At 36.2% G+C, this 21,730-nt stretch overlaps 1 protein-coding gene across 1 annotated transcript; it reads right to left on the reverse strand.

The window, feature by feature from the left end:
• Positions 1 to 6,482: 6,482 nt before the first annotated feature.
• On the reverse strand, positions 6,483 to 16,666 carry ANKRD7 (ankyrin repeat domain 7). The gene is made up of 7 exons (XM_072652924.1): positions 16,106 to 16,666; positions 12,954 to 13,068; positions 12,664 to 12,837; positions 10,141 to 10,247; positions 9,668 to 9,805; positions 8,024 to 8,151; positions 6,483 to 6,546 (listed from the first exon to the last, which is right to left on the reverse strand). The coding sequence occupies exons 1-7, from the start codon at positions 16,357 to 16,359 to the stop codon at positions 6,527 to 6,529; spliced, it is 936 nt and encodes a 311-aa protein (XP_072509025.1). The 5' UTR covers positions 16,360 to 16,666; the 3' UTR covers positions 6,483 to 6,526.
• Positions 16,667 to 21,730: the final 5,064 nt, after the last annotated feature.

Below are 21,730 nucleotides of genomic sequence, written 5' to 3' on the forward strand. Positions count from 1 at the left end.
TTTGTACTTTGCAAGCTTTAAAGCACTGTACAAATGTTAGCTGTACGTTGTTGTTGTTATTGCATTCCAGATCCACAGAATGAACTATGGATCAAATGTTTGGCAGTAACTTTGATAAATGCAGAAATGGCATACTCATCAGATTTGCATACAACCTAAAGCTGAGGAGGGTAGCTAACACACTGAATAGGGTCAAGATCCAAAGAGATCTCCACAGGTTAAAACATTGGACCAAATATAAGATGAAATCTAATAGGGATAAATATCAAATCTTACACAAATTCATTTCTAGTTGACAGAAGGATAATTAGAGAACATTTTATCTAAAAAATGACTAAGGTTTTACTGGATTGCAAGCTCAAAACGTTCAACAGTGTGAAATGGCAGCCAAAAAAAGAAGCTAATGAGAACTTGAGTTGCAATAAATGAAGTATAAATAATATATATGTACATATATTCCTTCTTTGAATTCAGTTCTAGATGACAGTTTAAAATTGTTGCATCTGTTGCCCTGCCTGGTTTCAACTTCACAGAACAAGCTGCCCCTCCAAGGAAAAGCTCATCATTTCTAAACTCACCATCATTCTGCTGTCAATCCTTGATTGACTTCATTTCCTTCAGCCTCCTCTCCCCTCTGACTGGAGGACTGGAGGATGATGTATGACACTCCTCTGATTGTCGTCCTTTATAGAGAGCAGAACCTGGACTCTCAGATCATTCCACTTTGCATCTGTTGCCCTGCCTGGTTTCAATTCCATGGAACAAGATGTACCTGTACCTGGTATCCCTGATGTTTCATTTCCATGTCTCCCCATCCCCAGTTTTTATGCCTCCATTTTTGTGTTGCCTCTCATTGAGCTCATTGAGGGCAGGTTTACCTTTCTTTTTATTTATTGTATCCCCAGAGCTAAGGACAGTACACAGCATGTCATAGACTCTTACTAAATGATTGTTGGATTGGATTTGTTGGAATACTGGTATACTTGAAAATATCCACAGGAGGGCAAACAAAATAATAAAGGTTCTTGATTTCATTTCAGCTGAATTGTTTGAAGGAACTGGTGATGTTTAGCATAACTAAAAAGAAGTCATGGATTTTGAAGGGCAGGAGATGCTCAGATCCATTTGTAGACAGCAGGAGAGGAACCAGTGGAAAGGCAGATGTTGATCATTCTCTCACTCTTTCACTCACCTCAATGGGACACACTCTCAAAAGAGTACAAGGTCATATGGAATCAAGGGTACAAATAGAGGAATTGTCTTTGCAAGGAGGTCTACTTCTTCCTCAAATACTGAATCAAACTTGAAGAGGATAAATAATGATAGAGATAAGTTTTTGATATGTAGATTAAAAATATGGAGCTTACAATGGATGGTCTTGATTTTATTTTTTTCAGCCATTTGGAAATTAGAACAACCTGCCAAGAGTTATGGTGACCTCTATTGCACTGGCAGTGATTCTTGTCCTTATTTCTCCTTAATTTTCCTTATGAAAAGGACATTGATATATAGTGAATACTAATTACCAAAATACCTAAGTATTAATATTTAAATAAAAAGAAATGTCTATTTTAGTGGATGTGGATCAATTTATTGAGGTTTATTTCACAGGCAAGTGAGGATGAGAGGGATTCTAGGAATTTAGTTAAGGATATTTTATTGCTTCTTTAAAAGTCATATTGAAAAGTTCAAGACCATCTACTTTTAAGGAATAAATTTAATTTCAATAGATAAGAAACTCAAACATATAAGAGCATATAAACAGGAAAAACAAGTATGCAAAATCAAACAGAAGAGGAGATTGCAAATTATTTTTCCTAAAATGTCTGTTATTTAATGGTTATGAGACCAACCCCAAAAAATGTTCCCACCGAATTTCACAAATTAGTACCTCTTGTCCTTGTTTTCAGGATCATTTTAATCTTCCTTTTTGTATATATCATGTGTATTTGTCACTGTTATTGTCTTTAACTATGTGGTTGGTTCCATTGAATTCACACTGCATTACTATATCTAAATATTACATTTTAAAGAATTCTTCACATTTGTTATTAAAATAATACTCCATTATGTTCTTATGCTATATTTTGTCTCCCAATTATTGCATGCCAAGTTTGTTTCCATTTTGCATTTTTTTCTAACTCTCACAAATAGTGTTTTTAACAATATTTTTCATGTTGATTACGCTTTCCTTCCTATTAATAAATTCCATAAAGGTACGAGTCAGGGGGGCAACTGAAAGGATATATTTATATAATTGTGCATGTCTTAATGAATTATTCCATATTTTTCAAAAGATGACATCCAACTCTAACTCAAGTGTGAGGAACCTGTTGCCTTGAGGAACATGTGGTCCTCTAGGTCCTCAAGTGCAGCCCTTTGACTGAATCCAAATTCAAATAGTGCCTCTATTTGTTCCAGGATCCATGGACATTTATATTGTAAGGCCAAGGATCCTGGAGGGGTGGAATGTTACAGTTAGTAAAGTAGGATTTTTTGCTGTTTTTCTGGATTGAGTTTTAGCCAATCAAGTGTCTTTGATTTTGTCTTTGATTGAATCAATCAAGAGTCTTTGATTAGAAAGTTATTTATATAAGTATATATATATACTTATATACTATATATACTTATATACTATATATACTTATATATATATACATATATAGCATATATATGTGTGTGTGTGTATATATATATATAGTAGAGAGAGTAGAGAGAAAGAGCAGAGCTGAGAAAGAAGAGACAGAAGCACAGCAGAGAGAGAAGCAACAGTGAACAGGCTAGGGGAACTTGCTTGTGGGAAGACCTAACAGAAAGAACGTTTGTGATGTTGGTGCTCTGTCATTTGATCTGTGTTAATTCCTCAGACAGAAGCCCTGTCTGTTGATCTATGTTAAGTTTCTCAGACAGGAGCCCCGCCTGTTGCTCTGTGCTATTTCCTCAGACAGGAGCCCTGTCTGTTGATCTGTGTTGATTTTTCAAACAGAAGTCCTGTTGGTCTGTGTAAATTTCTCAGATAGAAGTCCTATCTGTTGGCCTGTGTTAATTTCTCAGATAGAAGTCCTATCTGTTGGCCTGTATGAGTGAATTGAGATGATGGTACTGGTAATGTGTATAAATATTGTTATAACCCTGTTAAGCTTAGTTTTTCTAGAAATAGAAGCTGTGGGCATGAACCCCTGGAGATGGCTGTCAGGCAGAAGCAAGAAGAGTTTGGAGTGGAATGGTCCCCATGAGCTGAGACAAGGAGCAGGAGCAAAGAGGTGCCTGCCTGTGAACCCAGGCAAGAGCTGGGAGTGGTCGGCCCATGGAGAAGGGGCTGTAGGGTTTTGAAGTCAGCCTGGAGTCAAGATGAGAGAGGACTTTACTTGAAAACTGTGTATTGATTAAAGAGATTGTTCTTACAGTGATATAAGGGTAGATGGAATTTTCTGCTACCCCATAAGGATGTATCATGCTAGGGAAAATCATAGCCTGGGACCCTCTGATTTTGGGGATCCAATGATATATCCTGTCCACCATATGACATACTAAGTGTTATGAGATACATATATGTATTAGATATGTTTTGCTTAAGAATGTTGCTATGAATGTTATGCTTCATTTTGTTGAATAATGTTTAGTTCATTACTGAATACATAGAGAATTCATTATACTGTGCAATTAGACCCTTAAAATCACAGCATCAGTCCTCAGATGTGCTGCCGTGATTGGTGTTACATACTACTAATTTGGAATCCAATTCAGTTAAAGGCCTGCACTTGAGGATCTAAAGGGCCGCATGTGGCCTCAAGGCCACAGGTTTCTCCACCCCTGCTCACTCCTCCAGTACCACAACCACACCAAAATTAATTGTGTCATATTTTAATATCTGGCAATTTGATGGATGTTAAATAGCATCTTAAAGATATTTTTATTTGAATTTCTATGATAAGAGATTTTAAACTTTTTAGGTGGTTGTCAATTTTCATTTCTTTGGAGAAGTGCTTGTTCCTAACCTTTGATTTTCTGCTATAGAATGGTTCTTACTCCCATACAAGTATCACTTCCTTATAAATTTTTGATGTTGGAATAAGGACTAGACCCATGGTTTCATTGGTATAGTGAATTCTGGAGAGATAAAACTCATCTAGAAAAACCAATCAGTACCTTATCTATATATAATTATCCCTCTCACATCATTGATGTGAGAAGCACCTATGAGCTGGAAAATCTGCATAAAATTTTTTGGTCCTCGCTTTGTACCAGAGAAGAAGTCTGAACTTTTCCTTTTTCACTTATGGGGTGTTTACAGTACATTCTTGTAAAATTTGGATTAAGTATTTGGTTGTAGGCTCCAAGTCATCTGCTGGCCTTTGCGTAAAACATATAACTGAGACTTCCACAAAACTCCAAAAAAATTCCCATTTAATTTCTTAGGCCAACCCACAATATATTGAAACCATGACGAGGATAGTTGCAATGTGGAAGTGATAAATGTAATAAGGGTCTGGTAACCTGCAGAAACCCCCATTACTTTGCTTAACCAATGCAACTTCTTCAGAAGGAGATACTAGGGATTCTGCTTTCAAGATAGTCCTGGTGATGTAATAGAAGTGGCCTGTAGAGACTGTGAAACATGTGTTAAAATTTTTTAACTGGTTACAGCCTGCTAACCATATGGTTAGGAAGTCTTTTGTTTTGTTTTGATTGGCTGTATAACTGAAACTTGAGACTTCTTCAAAAAGAGTAAGTCAGCTTCACTCCAATTTTTTCATCTCATTATTCTTTGGGGATCTTGATGAGTCCTTTACTCCTAGTATCTTACTCCTAGTGAGAGATAATGCTATAAAGGGAAAGGCCTTGAGGTGCTCTCCCTGTTGAGGTCAAATGGTTCTGAGAAGGACCTCAATCCATGGCCTCTACATTTCTTGTTTTCCCTTTTAAGGAAAGAAGACTAATCTGAAGGCCAGGGTAGTGAGCCACAGAAATCAGGAAGTTAGAGTCCAGACTATATTTTTGTAGCTAGCCCAGTGTAGATGACCAGAGGAGCAAAGAGTAACCCTTCAGGAGTAACCTTCTAGATCAACAGAAGTTGAACCCTGGACTCAGCTATCATTCAAACATATCTGAATGTAACCTGGGACCAATGCACTGTAGAAACTAAGTGCAGTTTGTCCTTGAGACATCATAAAAAAGCATTTTTATTTTTGTTATTATTATGCCTTTAAAGTAAATGTCCCTTTGCAAAAATTAAGTGATGTTAATTGGTTAAATGGAACTTGGGTAAGACCTGATAACATTATCAGTGGGGATAACACCACCAGTGGGAACCCAAGCCAATGGCAGCTGAGAAGAGATACCCCACAAACTTCTCAGGGTACTCTAGATATAGCCTAGCTGGTTCTGGGAGGATAAGCCAGAGTATATTTGCTACATTATTTGTGGAAGCCAATCAGACCCAAAATCATGTACAGAAAGCTAATAAGTATTTGTTGACTAATTAACTGAATAATATGCTATTCTCCTTTAATGAAGTTTGCTTGCTACTTCTAGTTGGGCTCTCAGGTCAAGTTTACCTTTCCTTTCCATTTCATCCTGTGCCTCCTTGTAATCCTCCCATGAAATTCCATTTTCCCCCAGGCTTCTAGGTAATCATTAAGATAGATCAGACACTATAGATACAGAGTAAACACATTTTCTCTGTCCCTTCTGATAATCCCATTCTGTGTTCAATTTACAGGGAAATGTTTAACTATAATTCAAGTTAAACAATTTTTTAAAATCTCAAATAGTTTTTAAAAATGAAACAAAACTACCTCATTCTTAACCCTACCACTGCCTAATAAGAGTCAGGTAAAATAATGTAGCAGTCCTTTAAAAACCAGGAGTATATATGTGACTGGAAAGAAAAATCTATTTAAGGAAATTAAAAGAACTTCAGTATCACTAAAAAAGAAAAAGGTGACACCTAATTTCTCTTATTTGGGATGCTGGTCACCCAGAAAAGTTGACTTTCCTAATTGTATGATTCCTGATTGCTTTGTAGAATTTTAAAATAAAACACTGGAGTTGAAGTAAATGAAAGAAGATGAAATGCCACAAAAAAGAATATAAAAGATGAAACAGTAAAAAGTTCTACTAAAAGTCAAATATAAATTTTCTTATCTTAACTAAAGAAAGCTAAAATTACTATTATCAAAAGCCCAGAATACCTAAGCATATGAAGCTATCTTCATATGGAGGGGGACCTCCATAAAAGATTTACTGAAAGACCTGTGCACTCCAGCCAGAGGTGTGGCCCATAATGTTTCCAACTTCTAAAGAGACAATTTCTGATATAAGGAAGTGATTAACCAAAGTCAGCAATCTCACAAGGCCTTGAAGGCTACTTTTTCAGGCAGTCTAATACAAATTAGGAGAAGATGGAAAAATACTTGCCTTCCTAGTCAGGAAGATTGGTTAGAGTGTATACTCCAAAGTTAACTTTTAAAACATTAAAATATGACAGGAAAGTTATTTTTATTCTTCAAGAGTTCTGTTATCTTCAGGATAGTTTTCTTGAGCCTAAAACATTATTCACACGTTATTTATGACATTTTAATAACAAATATACAAACTGAAATATTAGTGGAAATATAAACAAAATTATTCATAACTAATAACATACCCTTAGGAACTTAAGTTTTGCATCATGTGATATTTAAAATGTCAGAGAAAAAAATCACCTACAGTTTTATTGTTATCTGATCCATGATTTTACCTATTTTAATTGCTATGCTATTATTTATAAATTCTTAAACATTAAGTTTCCTTTTCTTAAAAGCAAATTTTAATATAATAGAAATGCAAGTATACAAAGTTATAACCACATAATAAAGTAGAGATATCATTGTCAAGCCATTGACATGTTTGTGAATGTACATATGTATATATGTACATATACATAAATATAGATGGTTGAGGATAAAATAAAGTGGCATTAACTCTTTTTCTGCCCTGCTTTTGGCATCACTGTGGTAGGTACTATATGATGAAAGTTCAGTGAGGTAATTTAACATGCTCATGATTTATGCATGGAAACATTAATGCAAAAATAAAGAAGGCTTTGGGGCATTTTAATCTTCACAAAGAAGCTTAGTAACCTCAGATATATTCTTGAGTGAAGAAAAGTTATTTTAAAAACAAGCTTAAGTTAATATTTTTTTTACTATTTTGCTGTCAGCTAGTCACAAAAACTTGGAAAATTCTCTTAGATTAAGAAAAATATCAAGGAATGTGAAGGAAGATCCCATAAGTTTCAGATTTATATTTATAGCATCTTTAAAATATTCAGTCCTTCCAAGAAAGGAAGTATTAGGCCATGAGGGCACTAATTCTTTGGCTATAACAACCCATGAAAATGAGATACCAAATGAAATGACAAATATTAAATAGAATAATATAGTAAGTATCAGCAAATATTAGGTGAAAGAATATGCAAATTAATGATACATGTAAATCACCTTGAAAATTTCAAAGTTAACACTTTGTTACACAAAGTTAACAGGAAAGTACTTTCCATTAAACTCCTACTCTTATGTTTCATTAGCAGTTGAAGGTTGCCTTGCCCTGGCAAGTTGTAGGCCCAATAGTCAGAAGACAAACAGTTCAATTCAGGGGCTGACTAATGCGACATGACACATAAGAGCAATACATAAAACCATCTCCTTAGGGCACAAAGGGAGTACCTACACTAATGAAGTCCTGAGTCATTTCAAATGCTGAAGCCTATAAATCTAAGGAATTATTATACTTTTAAAAATTAAGTAAGTGGGGAAATAATCTGGCATACAGTATTCTTTACATTGTTTTCAGATGTCAGAAAGTTTCATTGACAATGATTTTGAAGAACCTCTCCTTAAAATGATGCTGCAAAAAAGGACCAACTTTCTCTTTCTTTCAAAACAGAGAAGAGGGAACGTAATTTCACAAATACATACTAATGTAAAATCTAATTTCATTTTCTTAAAAAAGTAAACTACTTCATCCATATTGATCTTACCTCCTTTGATTTTGGTAGACACACAAGAAAATTTAACAGCAGAAATCCTATCTGGACAGCTTGTTTCAGGAAGAATGGGTTTGTTAAGATTCTTCTTAATTTTATATTGAGAAAGTAGCTCATGATGACTATTCATAAAAACAAAGAAAAAATATAAGAAAATGTTGACATTCAAACAAATTAATTAGTAATTAATACTGTCTAATTCTCAAATTAAAAGCTCATAGATACTAATGCCCTATAAATGTAAAAAGTTCTGCCAAGGGGAGGTGAAGAGGGATGGAAAAGGAAGGGGAGAGAGGAAGGAAGAGGATAGAAGGAAGAGAGAAGAGGAATGGGAAGAAGAAGAAAGAAGAAACAGAAGAGTCCTGATTATACCATTTCCATAAACACTTACAAACTGCTTACTTTGTCCAGAATAATGTGCTAAATGAAAGAAAATTAAAAAGTGTAGCCTTGCTTTCATGAAATTTTCAGTCTAGCAAGTACTTGTGACTAAAATATAAATAACTATAATATATCATGAACATATAAGGAATACACAATCAAAGTAATATGTAAAGTTCAAAGATCATTCTGTCTTGAGGGATCTGGGAAAGATTTCAAAAAGCAGACATTTGGTCTTTAAAAAAGTTGAGCCTGCTAGGTGACGTGGAGAATAGCATTGGGCCTGCAGTCAGAAAGGTTTGAGCTCAAATCCTTGAACTCCAAAACCTCACACACTAGTTTTGTGACTGTGGGTAAGTCACTTCACCTCAGTTTCCTCCAGTGAGAAATGGGTATAAAAATGTCACCTACCTCCCAGGGTTGTGGCGAAGTTCAAATGAGCTAACAATAATTACAAGGCACTTAGCACAAAGCCTGGTAGTAGCAGATGCTACTTTCATTGTTAACAAGGAGAGTGGCATCCACTCTACAACTTATAGACTTCAGAGAATTGCCTGGAACACTAAGCAACTTGCCCAGGCTTTACATAGCCATTATGTATTAGAAGACAGATTTCAAATCATAAAGCACTATATCAGTACAATTAGTATTTATAATCAGGATGATAATAAATATCTCTTTTGAAAATTAGCTGTCACACCTAAAGGAGCTAGGAGTTACATCTATAAGGAACCATTTAATTCCTTAAATTCAGTTTTCTGGCAAATGAATACCTTATGGGCATATTCTATCCAAGACCATTCATTCTTAAAGATTTTTAAGCCCCATGTAACTGCCAGAAATATGTAAGGCAAGATGATAATGTAAGACATAAATATAAGTCTTCTTCAGTCAGTTCCATGGAGCATCAAACATAGAATCAGTGGCTGCTAATCATGCTAACCTACCTATTGCTAAAATTCCTAACAGTTTTCTTTGCCAACACTGATTATAGTCTAGTATATTAAAACTATGTCTCTAGGTTCTTAATCTTTACATTCTATTGCCTATAAATCCCACTAATTTGATGGCATTTTCAACATAAAATGTGTTTACTAGAAAAATTTAATATCATACAAGATTTAGTGAACACAATAAATAAAATCTATTTTAAACCTATAGATTATAAATAATAAAATATCAAAGATTAAATTATAATTGGTTATAAATGATAGATTATAAAAGATGATTAGGGTTTTGAAGCATTAGCACACTAACATTAAATAACCATTACAAGCAGCATATTCCTCAGCTGTCAATCCATAAATATCTTGGCAAGAAAGGTCAATATCATATTGTAGGAGAAGATTGACTATACCAATCGGTTCACCACCAACAGCAAGCATAAGGGCCGTTCTGGAATAAGAAAGATAAGTGCACATTTAGGGATTTTCTATAACTGTTGTATAGAGAAAAACAAAACCTGTTCCCCTATTTTTTGCTTTTCCCTTTTTTTTTCCTTTTTTCTCTCTGCTTATTTGGAGAGAATGAGGGGATTGTAGCAAATGAGCAGAATCGAAGACTTTTTAAAACAGATGACTACAGCAGCAAAGGAAGCAGAATTGCAAAATGAACAAACATTGATGCTGTACTGCCCAAAGAGAATTATTCACATTATGGAAGAAGAAACAAAAATCACATTTCAAGTGCCAGTGGCTCCCAGCTACCTTATTTAAGTTCAACAAAATTACCTCTGTAACTTATCTGAAGCATTCACATCTGCTCCTTTCTTCAGGAGAATGGCCACCATTTCTGGGTTGTTTTCAGTAATAGCAAGCAAAAGTGGTGTGTGCCCATCCTGCAAAAATATTTTAAAACAGTTAATGCAAAATTTCATAATGCCATAATGCTTCCACAAAAGTTTGACTCAAATGCCATTATAACAGACCGGACCTGATGAGGAATAGTCCCTTGCTAGCTTAGGTCTGAAACTGGATTGAAATAAGACACTCATAATCCAGCTAAAAATTTGCATAGCCATGGTAAAGAAAGGATATTCAGAACAAGGAAGAGGTGTTTATTCAAGATAAAGCAATTATTCAGCTGAACACAGTTTTCTGATGTTCATACTCTGAAAATGTTCTGTCGTCTCAGGGAGGGGCACCAACACCTTGTATCCTGGGCATAAGACAAATTGGGTTGAGTATGGGAGGGACAGTAGAGAGACTCTAAAGCTCAGAACGCAAAAATGCCTATCTAAGGGAAGACTAAGATGCCTCTTAAGAGCCTAGAATACCAATAAAGCATCTAAGAGGGAGGCTGTTGCTGGGGGAAAGGATCAAAGTATGGTTAGACAGGGTAGAAGTTTGCCTGGGGTATGAGAGATGTATGTCCTGTCCAGTAGCTTTCTTTTTCCTTTTTCTTTTCTTTCTTTCTTTTTTTACTAATTTTCCCTCTAATCTCACTAATTAATTATTCCGTTTCTACCTACTAAAGTAGTATATGTATTGCTAAATTTGATTCGCTGTGGAAAAGTCCTAATTGTTTCTTTTTAGTTACATTTCTAGCTTTGCAACAGCAGCATGAGCTTTCATACTGGAAAGATGAAATGTCTGTTGTTCAAAGATCAGCCTAAATAAGGAGAGACTCTTCACCAAAATGTTAAGCCTAAGGAGAAGAAATATTTGGCCACAGACAGCAACGAATACATGCATGTCACATACTAAGTGTGCTGGGGTTGTACTTCCCTTTGATGGAATACTCATACCTTTGAAATCATGGCTCTCTGGGAAAGCATATTGAGATTACATCTCCTTAAAATTAAGATATTTGTGGTGGGGTTGGGGATGATAGGAACCTTGAGAATGTCAGGGTACAAGGCAGAGTTGCCTGGAACAAATTCACACAAGCCATCTTTCAGTCAAGTAGCAAAGCTTATTGTGATGCTGGAAAGCAGTTCCTTTATGGAACATACAAATTGATGAGGATGGTGCTAGGGCTTATATGGAAAAGAGACAGGGAAAATGAATGCCAAGGATGCTGATTAGGTAATCTAGGGACTTCAAAGAAATATTCCAGGGGTCCAGGTGCCCAGGTGCCTTGGGAGCAGGCACCTTGAATCTACATAAGGGAAAATACACAGAGTCTGCAAAGATAACTGTTGATACCAGACAACAAGGGAGAAGAGACAGTTTTTATTTAGCTGCCAGGGGCATTGTTCCTTGGAGATCTGGCACCAAAGAGGGTCCTTGGGTCAGTATTCCCGTGTGTCTGTTCTGATAAAGGAATTATAGGGCCATGTGTTCTGCAACAACAGAAATTTTTCTCTCAAGGGAATGGCTAGGTTACTTTTAGAGACAAGGTCTTAGGGCTTTTTGGAGGTCCCGATCACATCATCCTATCACTTGGGCTTAGTGCACAACCAACTAAATAATTTTTTAAAGATAGTTTGGCTATAAAAATACTTTAATTTTTTTCTTTAATCTGACAAGTAAAACTTATTTTTTCTGTAACTTAAAATCTTAGTGAAGCACCTAGCTCACTGGGAGGTTAAATTAAATTGCCCAAGATCACACAGCCAGTATGTATTTCACATGGAAACTTACACCTAACTATTCCTGGCTCGAAGTACAGCTCATTATCTATGGAGGTAATGCTGACACTATGATTTTCACAATTTATTCATTCATAATTAATTTTTGATTTGGCACAGGTCTCTGGATTACTTTCAAGTTCTAGATGCAATTGCAGTTTTGAAGTCAGGTTTGATATAAGAAAGCAAAAACTTTAAAAATAGGTAAAAGTTAAAAGAATTTATTTATATATCATACAAGACTTCTATTTTTGGTTTTCTCAGCCCCAAATACAATAGATTGAAAACACAATCAAGTTTCTAAAGGATTAATATAACATGAGTTTCTTTAAATGAATGAATTCAATATACATGAACTCTTTCTAAAGGTCACAGACAGAAGCTAACAGTTTGTAATTAATACCTTCACATCTCATTTAACAGAATAGTTATGCAATGAAGTAGAAAAAGGCCAGGATTTGGAATCAGAGAATCTGGATTCATATTTTGCTATTACTTACTACCTGTGTAACCTTAGGCAAGGTCATTGATTCTCAATCTTCTCATATGTAATATGAGAGAGATGGACAAATTGTCCTCCAAGTTCCAATCTATCTCTAACTCAATGTAATTATGATTACGAAGTAAAGATTTTTTTTTAAAAAAAAAGGACAGAAAGTTTTTTTCCCTAATGAAAGGATACCTTATTTTGTGCTTCAATGTTGGCTTTATGTTCAATCAGTTTATTCACTAATGACACATTATTCCCACGAACAGCATAGTGAAGGGCAGTGTTTCTGTGGATATCCATAAGATTGGGTTCTGCTTTATTTTCTAGAAGAATAGTCGCACATTCTTCTTGCTGGCATTGTACTGCCTGTCAATACAAAGTGAAGAGACCATGAGTTCTGCAACTTGACGCTATATGCTAAAGGTTGAATTTTTGAATGATATCTAAATAGGATACAGTTCATAGACATAATTCATGCACACCTTAATCAAAGGAGAACTATTTTCATAGTCACGGATATTTAATTTGCATTTTCTTGCCACTAAGAGGGACACAATATCTGGATATCCATTAGCACAAGCTAGGTGCAAAGGTGTCCTATAATAAAATAACAGACTACAAAGTTACAAAACAGATTGCACTCTCATCACTCAGAACTATATATAAAATTATACAAATGCAATTAGAGTATTTTTAGTATAATAATATTTTTATGTCTATTTGTAAAAATCTCAAAATATTTATTACAGAGCAATTTATTGCAATTGAGAAAATTTACATTTACTCTGTGTTTATCATTATAAAATTCTAACCTGTTCTGACTTTAAGAAAAATTTAACTGTGATAATTTGAAACTTCAATGAAGTATATTTTTTTACTCTTGCTTATGGTAGGAATGGCATATATGTATAGTAGTGTCCCTGACATGTAGGTTGAGCTAGTTGGGTTTTTTTATTGTTTTTTTTTCTCCTCCCACTAACAGTTAGTACTGCCATCCCAAACACTTGATGGGTCCAAGGAACCAGGGTTTGAACAGTTGATTTTGCTTTCCTGTTTTAAGATTTACAAAGGCCAGCTCAAGAAAGTGCCCCTCACACTTAAGATATGGTCCCATTGACCTGGGAGTCAATACACCCTTCCAACCAGACATGTTTCTAAATGGAGATAAGGAGAGCTGAATCTAATTGAACCAGGGCTATATTCCTGCAGAGTATTTTTTCTATGCTACTATAAAGCAAACATTTTTTTTTTTAAATTTCTCCCCTTTCGGCTTCATGATGCCTGAACTCCTATCCTTTTCTTCATCACACTAGATCTCAGAGAACAACCCTGGGAGCTTGATCTATAAGTGAATTTTCACTTTACCTTGCCTGAATCCAGACCACCATACCACTTCAGCTTCAAACCATATGTGTCCTTGGATAAGTCCCTACTCTCCCATTTCAAACTCTACTTTCCACCTATGTGTTGTTTTCCTCATTAGAACGAAAGCACCCGGAGAATAGAGCCTGTCTTTCTTGCACAATCAGCACCAATAAAATGAAAGTTCAATTAAAAAAAAATAAAACAATCAAATGTATATTCCTGGCTCTTAGCAGTTTCAAATACATAAGAAGCACACTTAATAAATGCTTTTGAAAATTCATTCATTGATTTTTGTTATGCTACATAGGCTGCAATTTTTTTTTCATTTCATTCTAATATTGAGCATGAAGGTGATATATAAAAAGCAAAGGAATTTTGTGACCTTAAATCTGTACACAAAAGGCAAGTCTAAGATCACATTAGCTTTTGGGGCCCTCCCTTAGTTATAACTGCTTTCTTTTCTATATTTTCACAAACCACCCCCTTAAATAATACATCGTTAGATCTCAAGAAACTTACTTTCTACCATGAAAATGCATGCATAGCAGAAATTAAATACAAAGCTAAATCAAGGAAAGAGGGAGTACAATAATTGGGGTGGGGTGGGGAGAAAGACCATGGAAGTGCCTCTTGAAGGAAGAAACACCTGAGCTAAGTCTTTGAGAAGGCTTAGGATTCTAACAAACTTAAGAGATAGAAGTGAAAAAGTCCATTTCAGTTGGGGAAGAGGGCAGTGAGGGGTGGAAGACCAGCTAATAGGTGAGTTTGACTGAAATACAGAATGCAAAAAGGGAAATAATATAGTTAAGTTGAGATCAGTAAATGGGAGCCAGATAGAGGGGTGCCATGATACTCTCTGTCACTGAGCAGTGAAATGACATGGTCAAACTTGTTTTAGAAGTATTACATTGTTTTTGTCATAACAACTGAAGGCAATTTGACCACTGACCAAATCTCTATTGACAAAAAAAGATGTTAGAAAACTTTTCTCCACTAAATATGATTGTCCTCATCCATAAAAACATTCCATAAAACTATCTCCCCAAAATCTATGCACTTTGCATAGATTATCTCATTTGATCATAATAGCTCACATTTATGAAATGTTTTGAGTTTTACAATGAGTTATCCTCATATAAAACCTATAAGGTGTGCTTGTCAAGCTAGTAAGTAAAGTGAACTCCATTACTAAGATGAAGAAATTGAGGTTCTGAGATTGACTCAAAGAGATACACAAGGATTGTGGTGCCTCCCCCCTTGGTCTTTGGTCTTCATATCTTTCACTCTTATTACATGTACTTGTCTGTTGAAATTGTTTCTGAATTGGATTTTTGCACAGGATAATTTTATTTTTTTCATTAATCACCATGCTGTCAAAAAAAGATCTAATACACAGGTCCTTTTTCTAATACCCAATAAAACAAGTTTGCACATGTTAAAGACTATAGCATTCCTTTCTTTTCAGGGAAAACTCTAAATATTTTCTAACAACTCAAAACTTGGTTATTCACATGGTAGCTTATAGTTTCTTTTACAGTGAGTTAGTTTCCATAACTGAAGTTAATTTCTTCTGTTCCCCAGATTGCTGATTTTAAAAGGCTGAGTTAATCCCCAAATAGCTAAGCAGGTAAACATAAGATACACACTGACATACCTTCCACTACCTTTCAAACAAGATATAACCATCTTATCACTCAGCTTCTCATGGCTTCCTAGATTCAGGTGGCGGGAAACTTTAGGTGAGAAGCAGCCCAACATAATAGCTACTAGAGATCTGACCTTTGATTTCATTGCTATACGGAACTTCCAGGTAACAGGACTCCTTCAATTAATGCATGTCACCACTTTCTCTGCAATTTACAATTTTCTAAGAGCTGCCCCTTAGAGCATTGAAAGGTTGGGACCCTACAGCTAGCATGTAAGTGAGATAGGACCTTGAACCCAGGTCCTTAAGGCTTCAAGGCCAACTGGCTCTCCACTAAACCCCACGGCTTCCCTTAACATTTAGAGAGTGCTTTAATATTTGCAAAGCACTTCACACGTTATTATTTTGTTTGTTATTTTAATCTGTTATCTCATTTGATTTTATACGAGCTCCTTCATTTGGAAGGATCCCAAAGAGAGATGCTCAGAATTATAGGCAAGTATCCTCTGTGTCCCATTCGAGGAAACCAATGTGAGCGATGCTGTTCTCATCCCCTTTCGCTCCTGTCCCGTCCCCTCCCCACCACCACCACCACTCTAGCCAGCCCTTCAGCTCTTGTGTCACCGGTGTTCTTTATCCCGCTTGTCCACGTCGTGTTTCTTGGACAGCAGGTGATGCACCTTCTCCAGGTCCCCAATGGAGGCAGCTTTGTGAAGTTTGCCTAGGTCCTTATACCGGATGAAATACCCTTGGACGTTGGGAGGAGTGAGAATGGAGCTGCTACTCCCTTCGCCCTGGAAGCCGCTCTCGCTTTGGTCGAAAGGTGGGGAAAAGGACAACCGTGCCTTCCTTCTTATGGACCCAAAAAACTTCTTCATGATGGCAGCCAAAGGTCCTGGGTCCTCTTGTGTCGGTACCAACCCTAGTCTTCTCTCCAGACTACTGAGAAGTTTTCAGATACCGAGCGGAAACTGTTAGATTTTGAAGAACAGTATAACGTCCCCTGTAACCCTGACAACCCAGAAGCAGAGGGCATCCTATCTCTTGGAAGATAACTGCAGGCTGAGCTCCTTAAACCTCAGATCGGCCCTGTCTTGGACCCTGACCCTGAAGTCGGAACTAGTTAAAATAGAGGTGCTCCTCCAAGCTTCTTTTCGGTCTCCCTGAGTCAGGCCACAGTGCATTAGGGGTGGGAGGAATGTGTCGGGGGTGGGGGGGAGGGGGAAGGGGTCGGGGGAGGTGGGGGGGTCTGGGATCGGGGATTGGGGTGGGGCGTGGGATGGAAGGGCTCTCGCCCTCTACTAGAACCAGTCATAGGGAAAATGTGGCAAAGAGCGACCGAGAACGGCAGGAGGCAGATACATTCGCTGCAAACTCTGCCAGGGGCAAAACTTGTTAGTAAAATCCTTCTTTCATGTTTATTCTTAACGATGGTCCTGTCCTCTACGTGATTTCTGGTTCTCTCGCTGCCCCCGGGTCGCCCGCATCTGGATGTAGTGTAGTTTAGCAACGCTCTTTCTAAAATGTACAATCCAGAATTGGATACAATACTCTAGATGTCTGATATATGTGTGCAATACATTATATATATAAATACGTGCACACAGAGAAAGGTATAATATATGATCTTTGAATTAATAGAAGCATGTTGACCACAAAGAAGTGATATGCATATATATATACATATATCACATTTATAAAGTTTTGTAATCATACATAACATTATAAAGCTATATAACACATATGTTTATATGTGTATACATGTATGTATGTATATATGTATGACTATGTCAGAGCAACAAGATATAATCCCTGACTTCATTAATAGAAGCATCATGTCCACAAGGAAGGGAGATTTTATATATATACATATATATGTTACATATATACATATATGCATGTATGTATACAGACTACTATTAATGAAGTCAGAAATCACATCATGTATGTCATGTAATATAGTTAATATATAGTTAAATGTGCAAAACTGTAATTATATGTATAAATATCTGAAGCTATATGTCTGAAATGTGTATATAAGTATATGTAACATAATTATGTAGTTATGTATGCTTATTATTAGTTTTTATATTAGTCTTTTTATAACTATTATATATTATATTGCATATATTATAACTAACATTAGTTTTTATATAACTATATTTTGGTTATATATAACTACATGTACATGAAACTATTGTTCTATACAAACATGTATAGTTTTATATATACTATAACTATACACATATAACTATATAGTTATTTTAACTATAGATTTATATGCATGTGGTTTTATTTATATAGTTTTATATGTGTACTTATATATAACTATATACTCATTATGTACTTGTATACACACACACATATATGTATGGTATAGCTAGGTGACATGGTGGACAGAGTGCTGACCTTAGTGTCAGGAGGACGAGTTCAAATCCAAGTTCAGATACTTACTAACTGTATGACCCTAGGCAAATTACTTAACCCTGTTTGCTTCAGTTTCCTTATCTGTAAAATGAGCTGAAGAAGGAAATAGCAAACTACTCTATTGTCTTTGCCAAGAAAAATCCAAATAGGGCCACAAAGAGCCAGATATGACTAAAAAATGACTGAACATATATCTATGTATATCACTTCCCTTCTTGTGCCCATGATGCTTCTATTAGTGACGTCAGAGATCATATTAGTCTTTCTGTTTTCTCTGACAATTCTGCCTTAAATTGAACTTAAACTCCACTACAAATTCCAGGTATTTTCCACAATAACTACTATCTAGCGATATTTCCTAATACCTTGTACTTGTGAGATTCATCTTTCAAACTAAAATGCAGGAGTTTACATTTGTCATTCTTGAATTTTATCTTACTTCAGCTCGACTTGCCAGTATCTTTCGGATTTTGTCATATGTATTTAATTAACTTCATGCCATCTGAAAATCTGATAAGTATTTCTTCTGCATGTTTATTCACTCTATCCACTTTTCATGGAATGCACTCTCTTCTGTAATAGTAATTTAAATGGAAAGATCTTTCTCATTAATTAATAGGCCCAGATGATCTGCTTAAATTGACTGGAAACCTGGGTCACATGTGGTGGGAGGAGCTTGCTGAAGAGGCGGAACAGGAAGGGTGGAGCAGAATTGGGAGGAAGTGAGTGAGTGGGGTCAGGTCAGAGGGTAAAGAATGCAGGCCAACTGACACAGGTCAACTGACACAGGTCAACTGACACATGGTGACAATTGATAGTGAGAAGGCCCTGGTTGGGGGAGGGGAGGTTTGAGAATGGCTTTTCCCCCTGCTGCAATCATGTTTATTAACTTCTTGGTCACCATGATGGATTTTGCTTTCTGGTTCTGGGTCACATGGCTTTCTGGTGTTTAAATAAATGTTTTGCTTCTGCCTTCTATATGGAGAGTCTTTTACATTTTGCGATTGAGAAGTATGCTGGCATATTCATAGTCCCCACTAGTGCTGTGAGTATTGCCTTGGTGATACATCCTCTTACTTCCCTTTCTTCCTACCCCTTAATTCCTCCAAGGCTCAGTTCAAGCATTACCTTACATGAAGGTTTTCCTGATCTCTCCCCACTTGCCAGTATCCTCCTCAAAACCACAACTTCTTTGTTTTCCATACATTCTGTATATACTGTGTGTATATTATCTCTACAGATATTATGTACTACTCTCCTTGAGAGGAGATATTCTTACATTTTTGTCGTTGTCTCCTTGGTACCTAGCTGAATGCCTGGCATAGAGCAGGTACTTAATATTTGTTTACTGATTTAGCCAATCAATATAATAGCTAGCATATAGCATTTTAATGTTTAAACACTTTTGTAACTCCAATTTGATCCTTGCAACAACAATATGAGGTGGCTACTATTATTGTTCCCATTTTACAGATGAAGAAACTGAGTTCAGAAAAGTTACGGGACTTACCATTACACTTCATTACTTTCCAATCTAACAGAACACCTCCAAGGACAGTCTTGCCCTACCAGCCTCTATCTGAGGTTGAATTCTCTTTATATGAAACTGATAGCAAGTCCTCTAAATAACAAGTCCTTCTAAGCAGTTTTTAATGGTCCAATTTATAATGTTGAAACTTTTTTCCAGGAATCCACTTATTGAGTAAGTTGGGATCTACACATGCTGTCTTCTCATTACTGCTTTGCTTACCATTCTTGTCTTCTATAACTGAAGCTAATATTATCATATACTTGATCAAATATTTAAACAAATATTTGAAGGTACTTTCCACACATTTACTTCTGTTGTCTAAATTTTATTGTTATTTTTTGATGAGGACAAAAAAGGTTATAGCCTTGCATCCACAGTTAGATTTGGTGGCCTCCAAGGTACCTAAGATTCTAAACTCTTATCATTTTCATAAACAAAGCTTAAAATTAGCTTTGCCCCTTGAGTTCAAGATTTTCATTGGTTGTTATAGAATGGTATATGAGTAAATTGTGAAAATGTCCACATAAAGGACTAAAACACTAAATAAATATCTCAGTTTTAAAGGAAGCATGATCTACTGTATAGAGAGCTGGCTTCAGAATCAGAAAGATCTGACTGGCTTCACATTCTAACTCTGATATCACACTGTGCCAGTGTGACCACAGAGGAGTCTCAATCTTTAAGTGCCCTAGTCAACTCTCTAAAATCATAATAATAGAATTATAGATCTAGAGGTAGAAGAGACCTCATATACCATGTAGTCCACTCTTCTTCTTTTGCTGATGAGTAAGGGGCACTGAAAAATAGTTGCCATTCTTCAATGGTAGAAGGAATCACCAATACCAAGGAAACCACAGGTCTGGACAAAATAAATAAAAGTCCCAGGTTTGATTCTCCATCTCAGCATTATAACATTAATCCTAATATCCTGACTTATTACAATATATTCAAATTAGAAAATCAAAATGTTTTTGAACAAATCTATTTAAAGGAAATAAAACTACTTCTTAAGAGCAAACATCATGTCATTCATCTTTGCAGTTCTTCACTAATTGTCCCCATACCTAGACACTCTCCTTTCTCACCTCTGCTTCTTAGAATCTGTGGCTTCCTTCAACATTCAGTTCAATTACTTTCTTAAAGAAGCCTCTCCTGGTCCCCACAGTTGTTAATGCTATCTCCTCTAAGGTAACTTTATGTCTACTCTCTATCTACTATGTACTTATTTATACGCATGCTAGCTCCCCCATTACAATGTAAGCTCCTTGAGGGTAATGACTGTTTCTGATTTTTCTTTTATTCCTGGCATATTGCACAGTTCCTGGAACACATTCAAACACTTGAATGATTGTTGATTTGTTGATTGATTGCTGGCTAATGAAAAGTTCTCATGATAACAATGCCTCAACGGGGTTTGGAGTTTACCTTCATAAGGTTCAAAGACTATGCCATTGTAATACAAGTTATAGTCATTTCTACCATTCTGGAAATAATCTACTGTCTGAGGAACAGTCTAGTTCAGTGTGGAAAGGTTCTGAAGCAGTAGACATACAACAAGGTGATAAACTATTTATCTATGGCAACCAAAGAAGGAAAGAAAAGTTGTTTTTTTTTAAATGCCCTTTGGCCCTGTGTATACCCCTTTCATTTCTAGAGTGACACAGAAAAGAATGAAGCAAAAGACAGTTGATGGTATGCAATGTCAATGCAATACCTACAGCAGCCACTATGGAGATGCATGCGTATTTCTAGAGTAGATTTGCAAAATATAAACTCTCTTCCTCAAAGACAAAACCAAAATATTCATTCAGATACCAGAAAGTCAGTTCCACCATGGTAACAAAAAAGTTTATACACATCACTAATATAGGGAGCACTAACATCCTCAAGCCTTCCCTCCATTAGGTCTCCCCATAAACAAGTTCCCCAGGGCAGAATTCCTCCCTCTCTCACTCATGCTAGCTGCTCTGCCTCAGCTATGCCTCACTCTCTTCCAGCTCTGCCTCACTCTCTCTTCCTGCTCCACCCTTTCTGCTCCACCTGGTCAGCAAGCTTCTCCCACCAGCAGCTCCATGTCACTCAGGCTGTGGGCTGGACCAAAGTGCAAAGCAGGTCATATGGGCCTATTAAGGGGCAGGGAAGATCTTTAAATTCTGAATCCCAGTTTCTGGAATATCTATGAACACAAATTTAGCTACTGGTACTGTCAATATTATATCTTTGTGTGATGACCAACTTAAGGTACTACTGAGACAATTGAACCATGTTATTATCATCATTTTGATTAGAAA

The sequence above is a fragment of the Notamacropus eugenii genome, chromosome 3, assembly GCF_028372415.1.
Source record: "Notamacropus eugenii isolate mMacEug1 chromosome 3, mMacEug1.pri_v2, whole genome shotgun sequence".
Lineage (NCBI taxonomy): Eukaryota > Metazoa > Chordata > Mammalia > Diprotodontia > Macropodidae > Notamacropus > Notamacropus eugenii.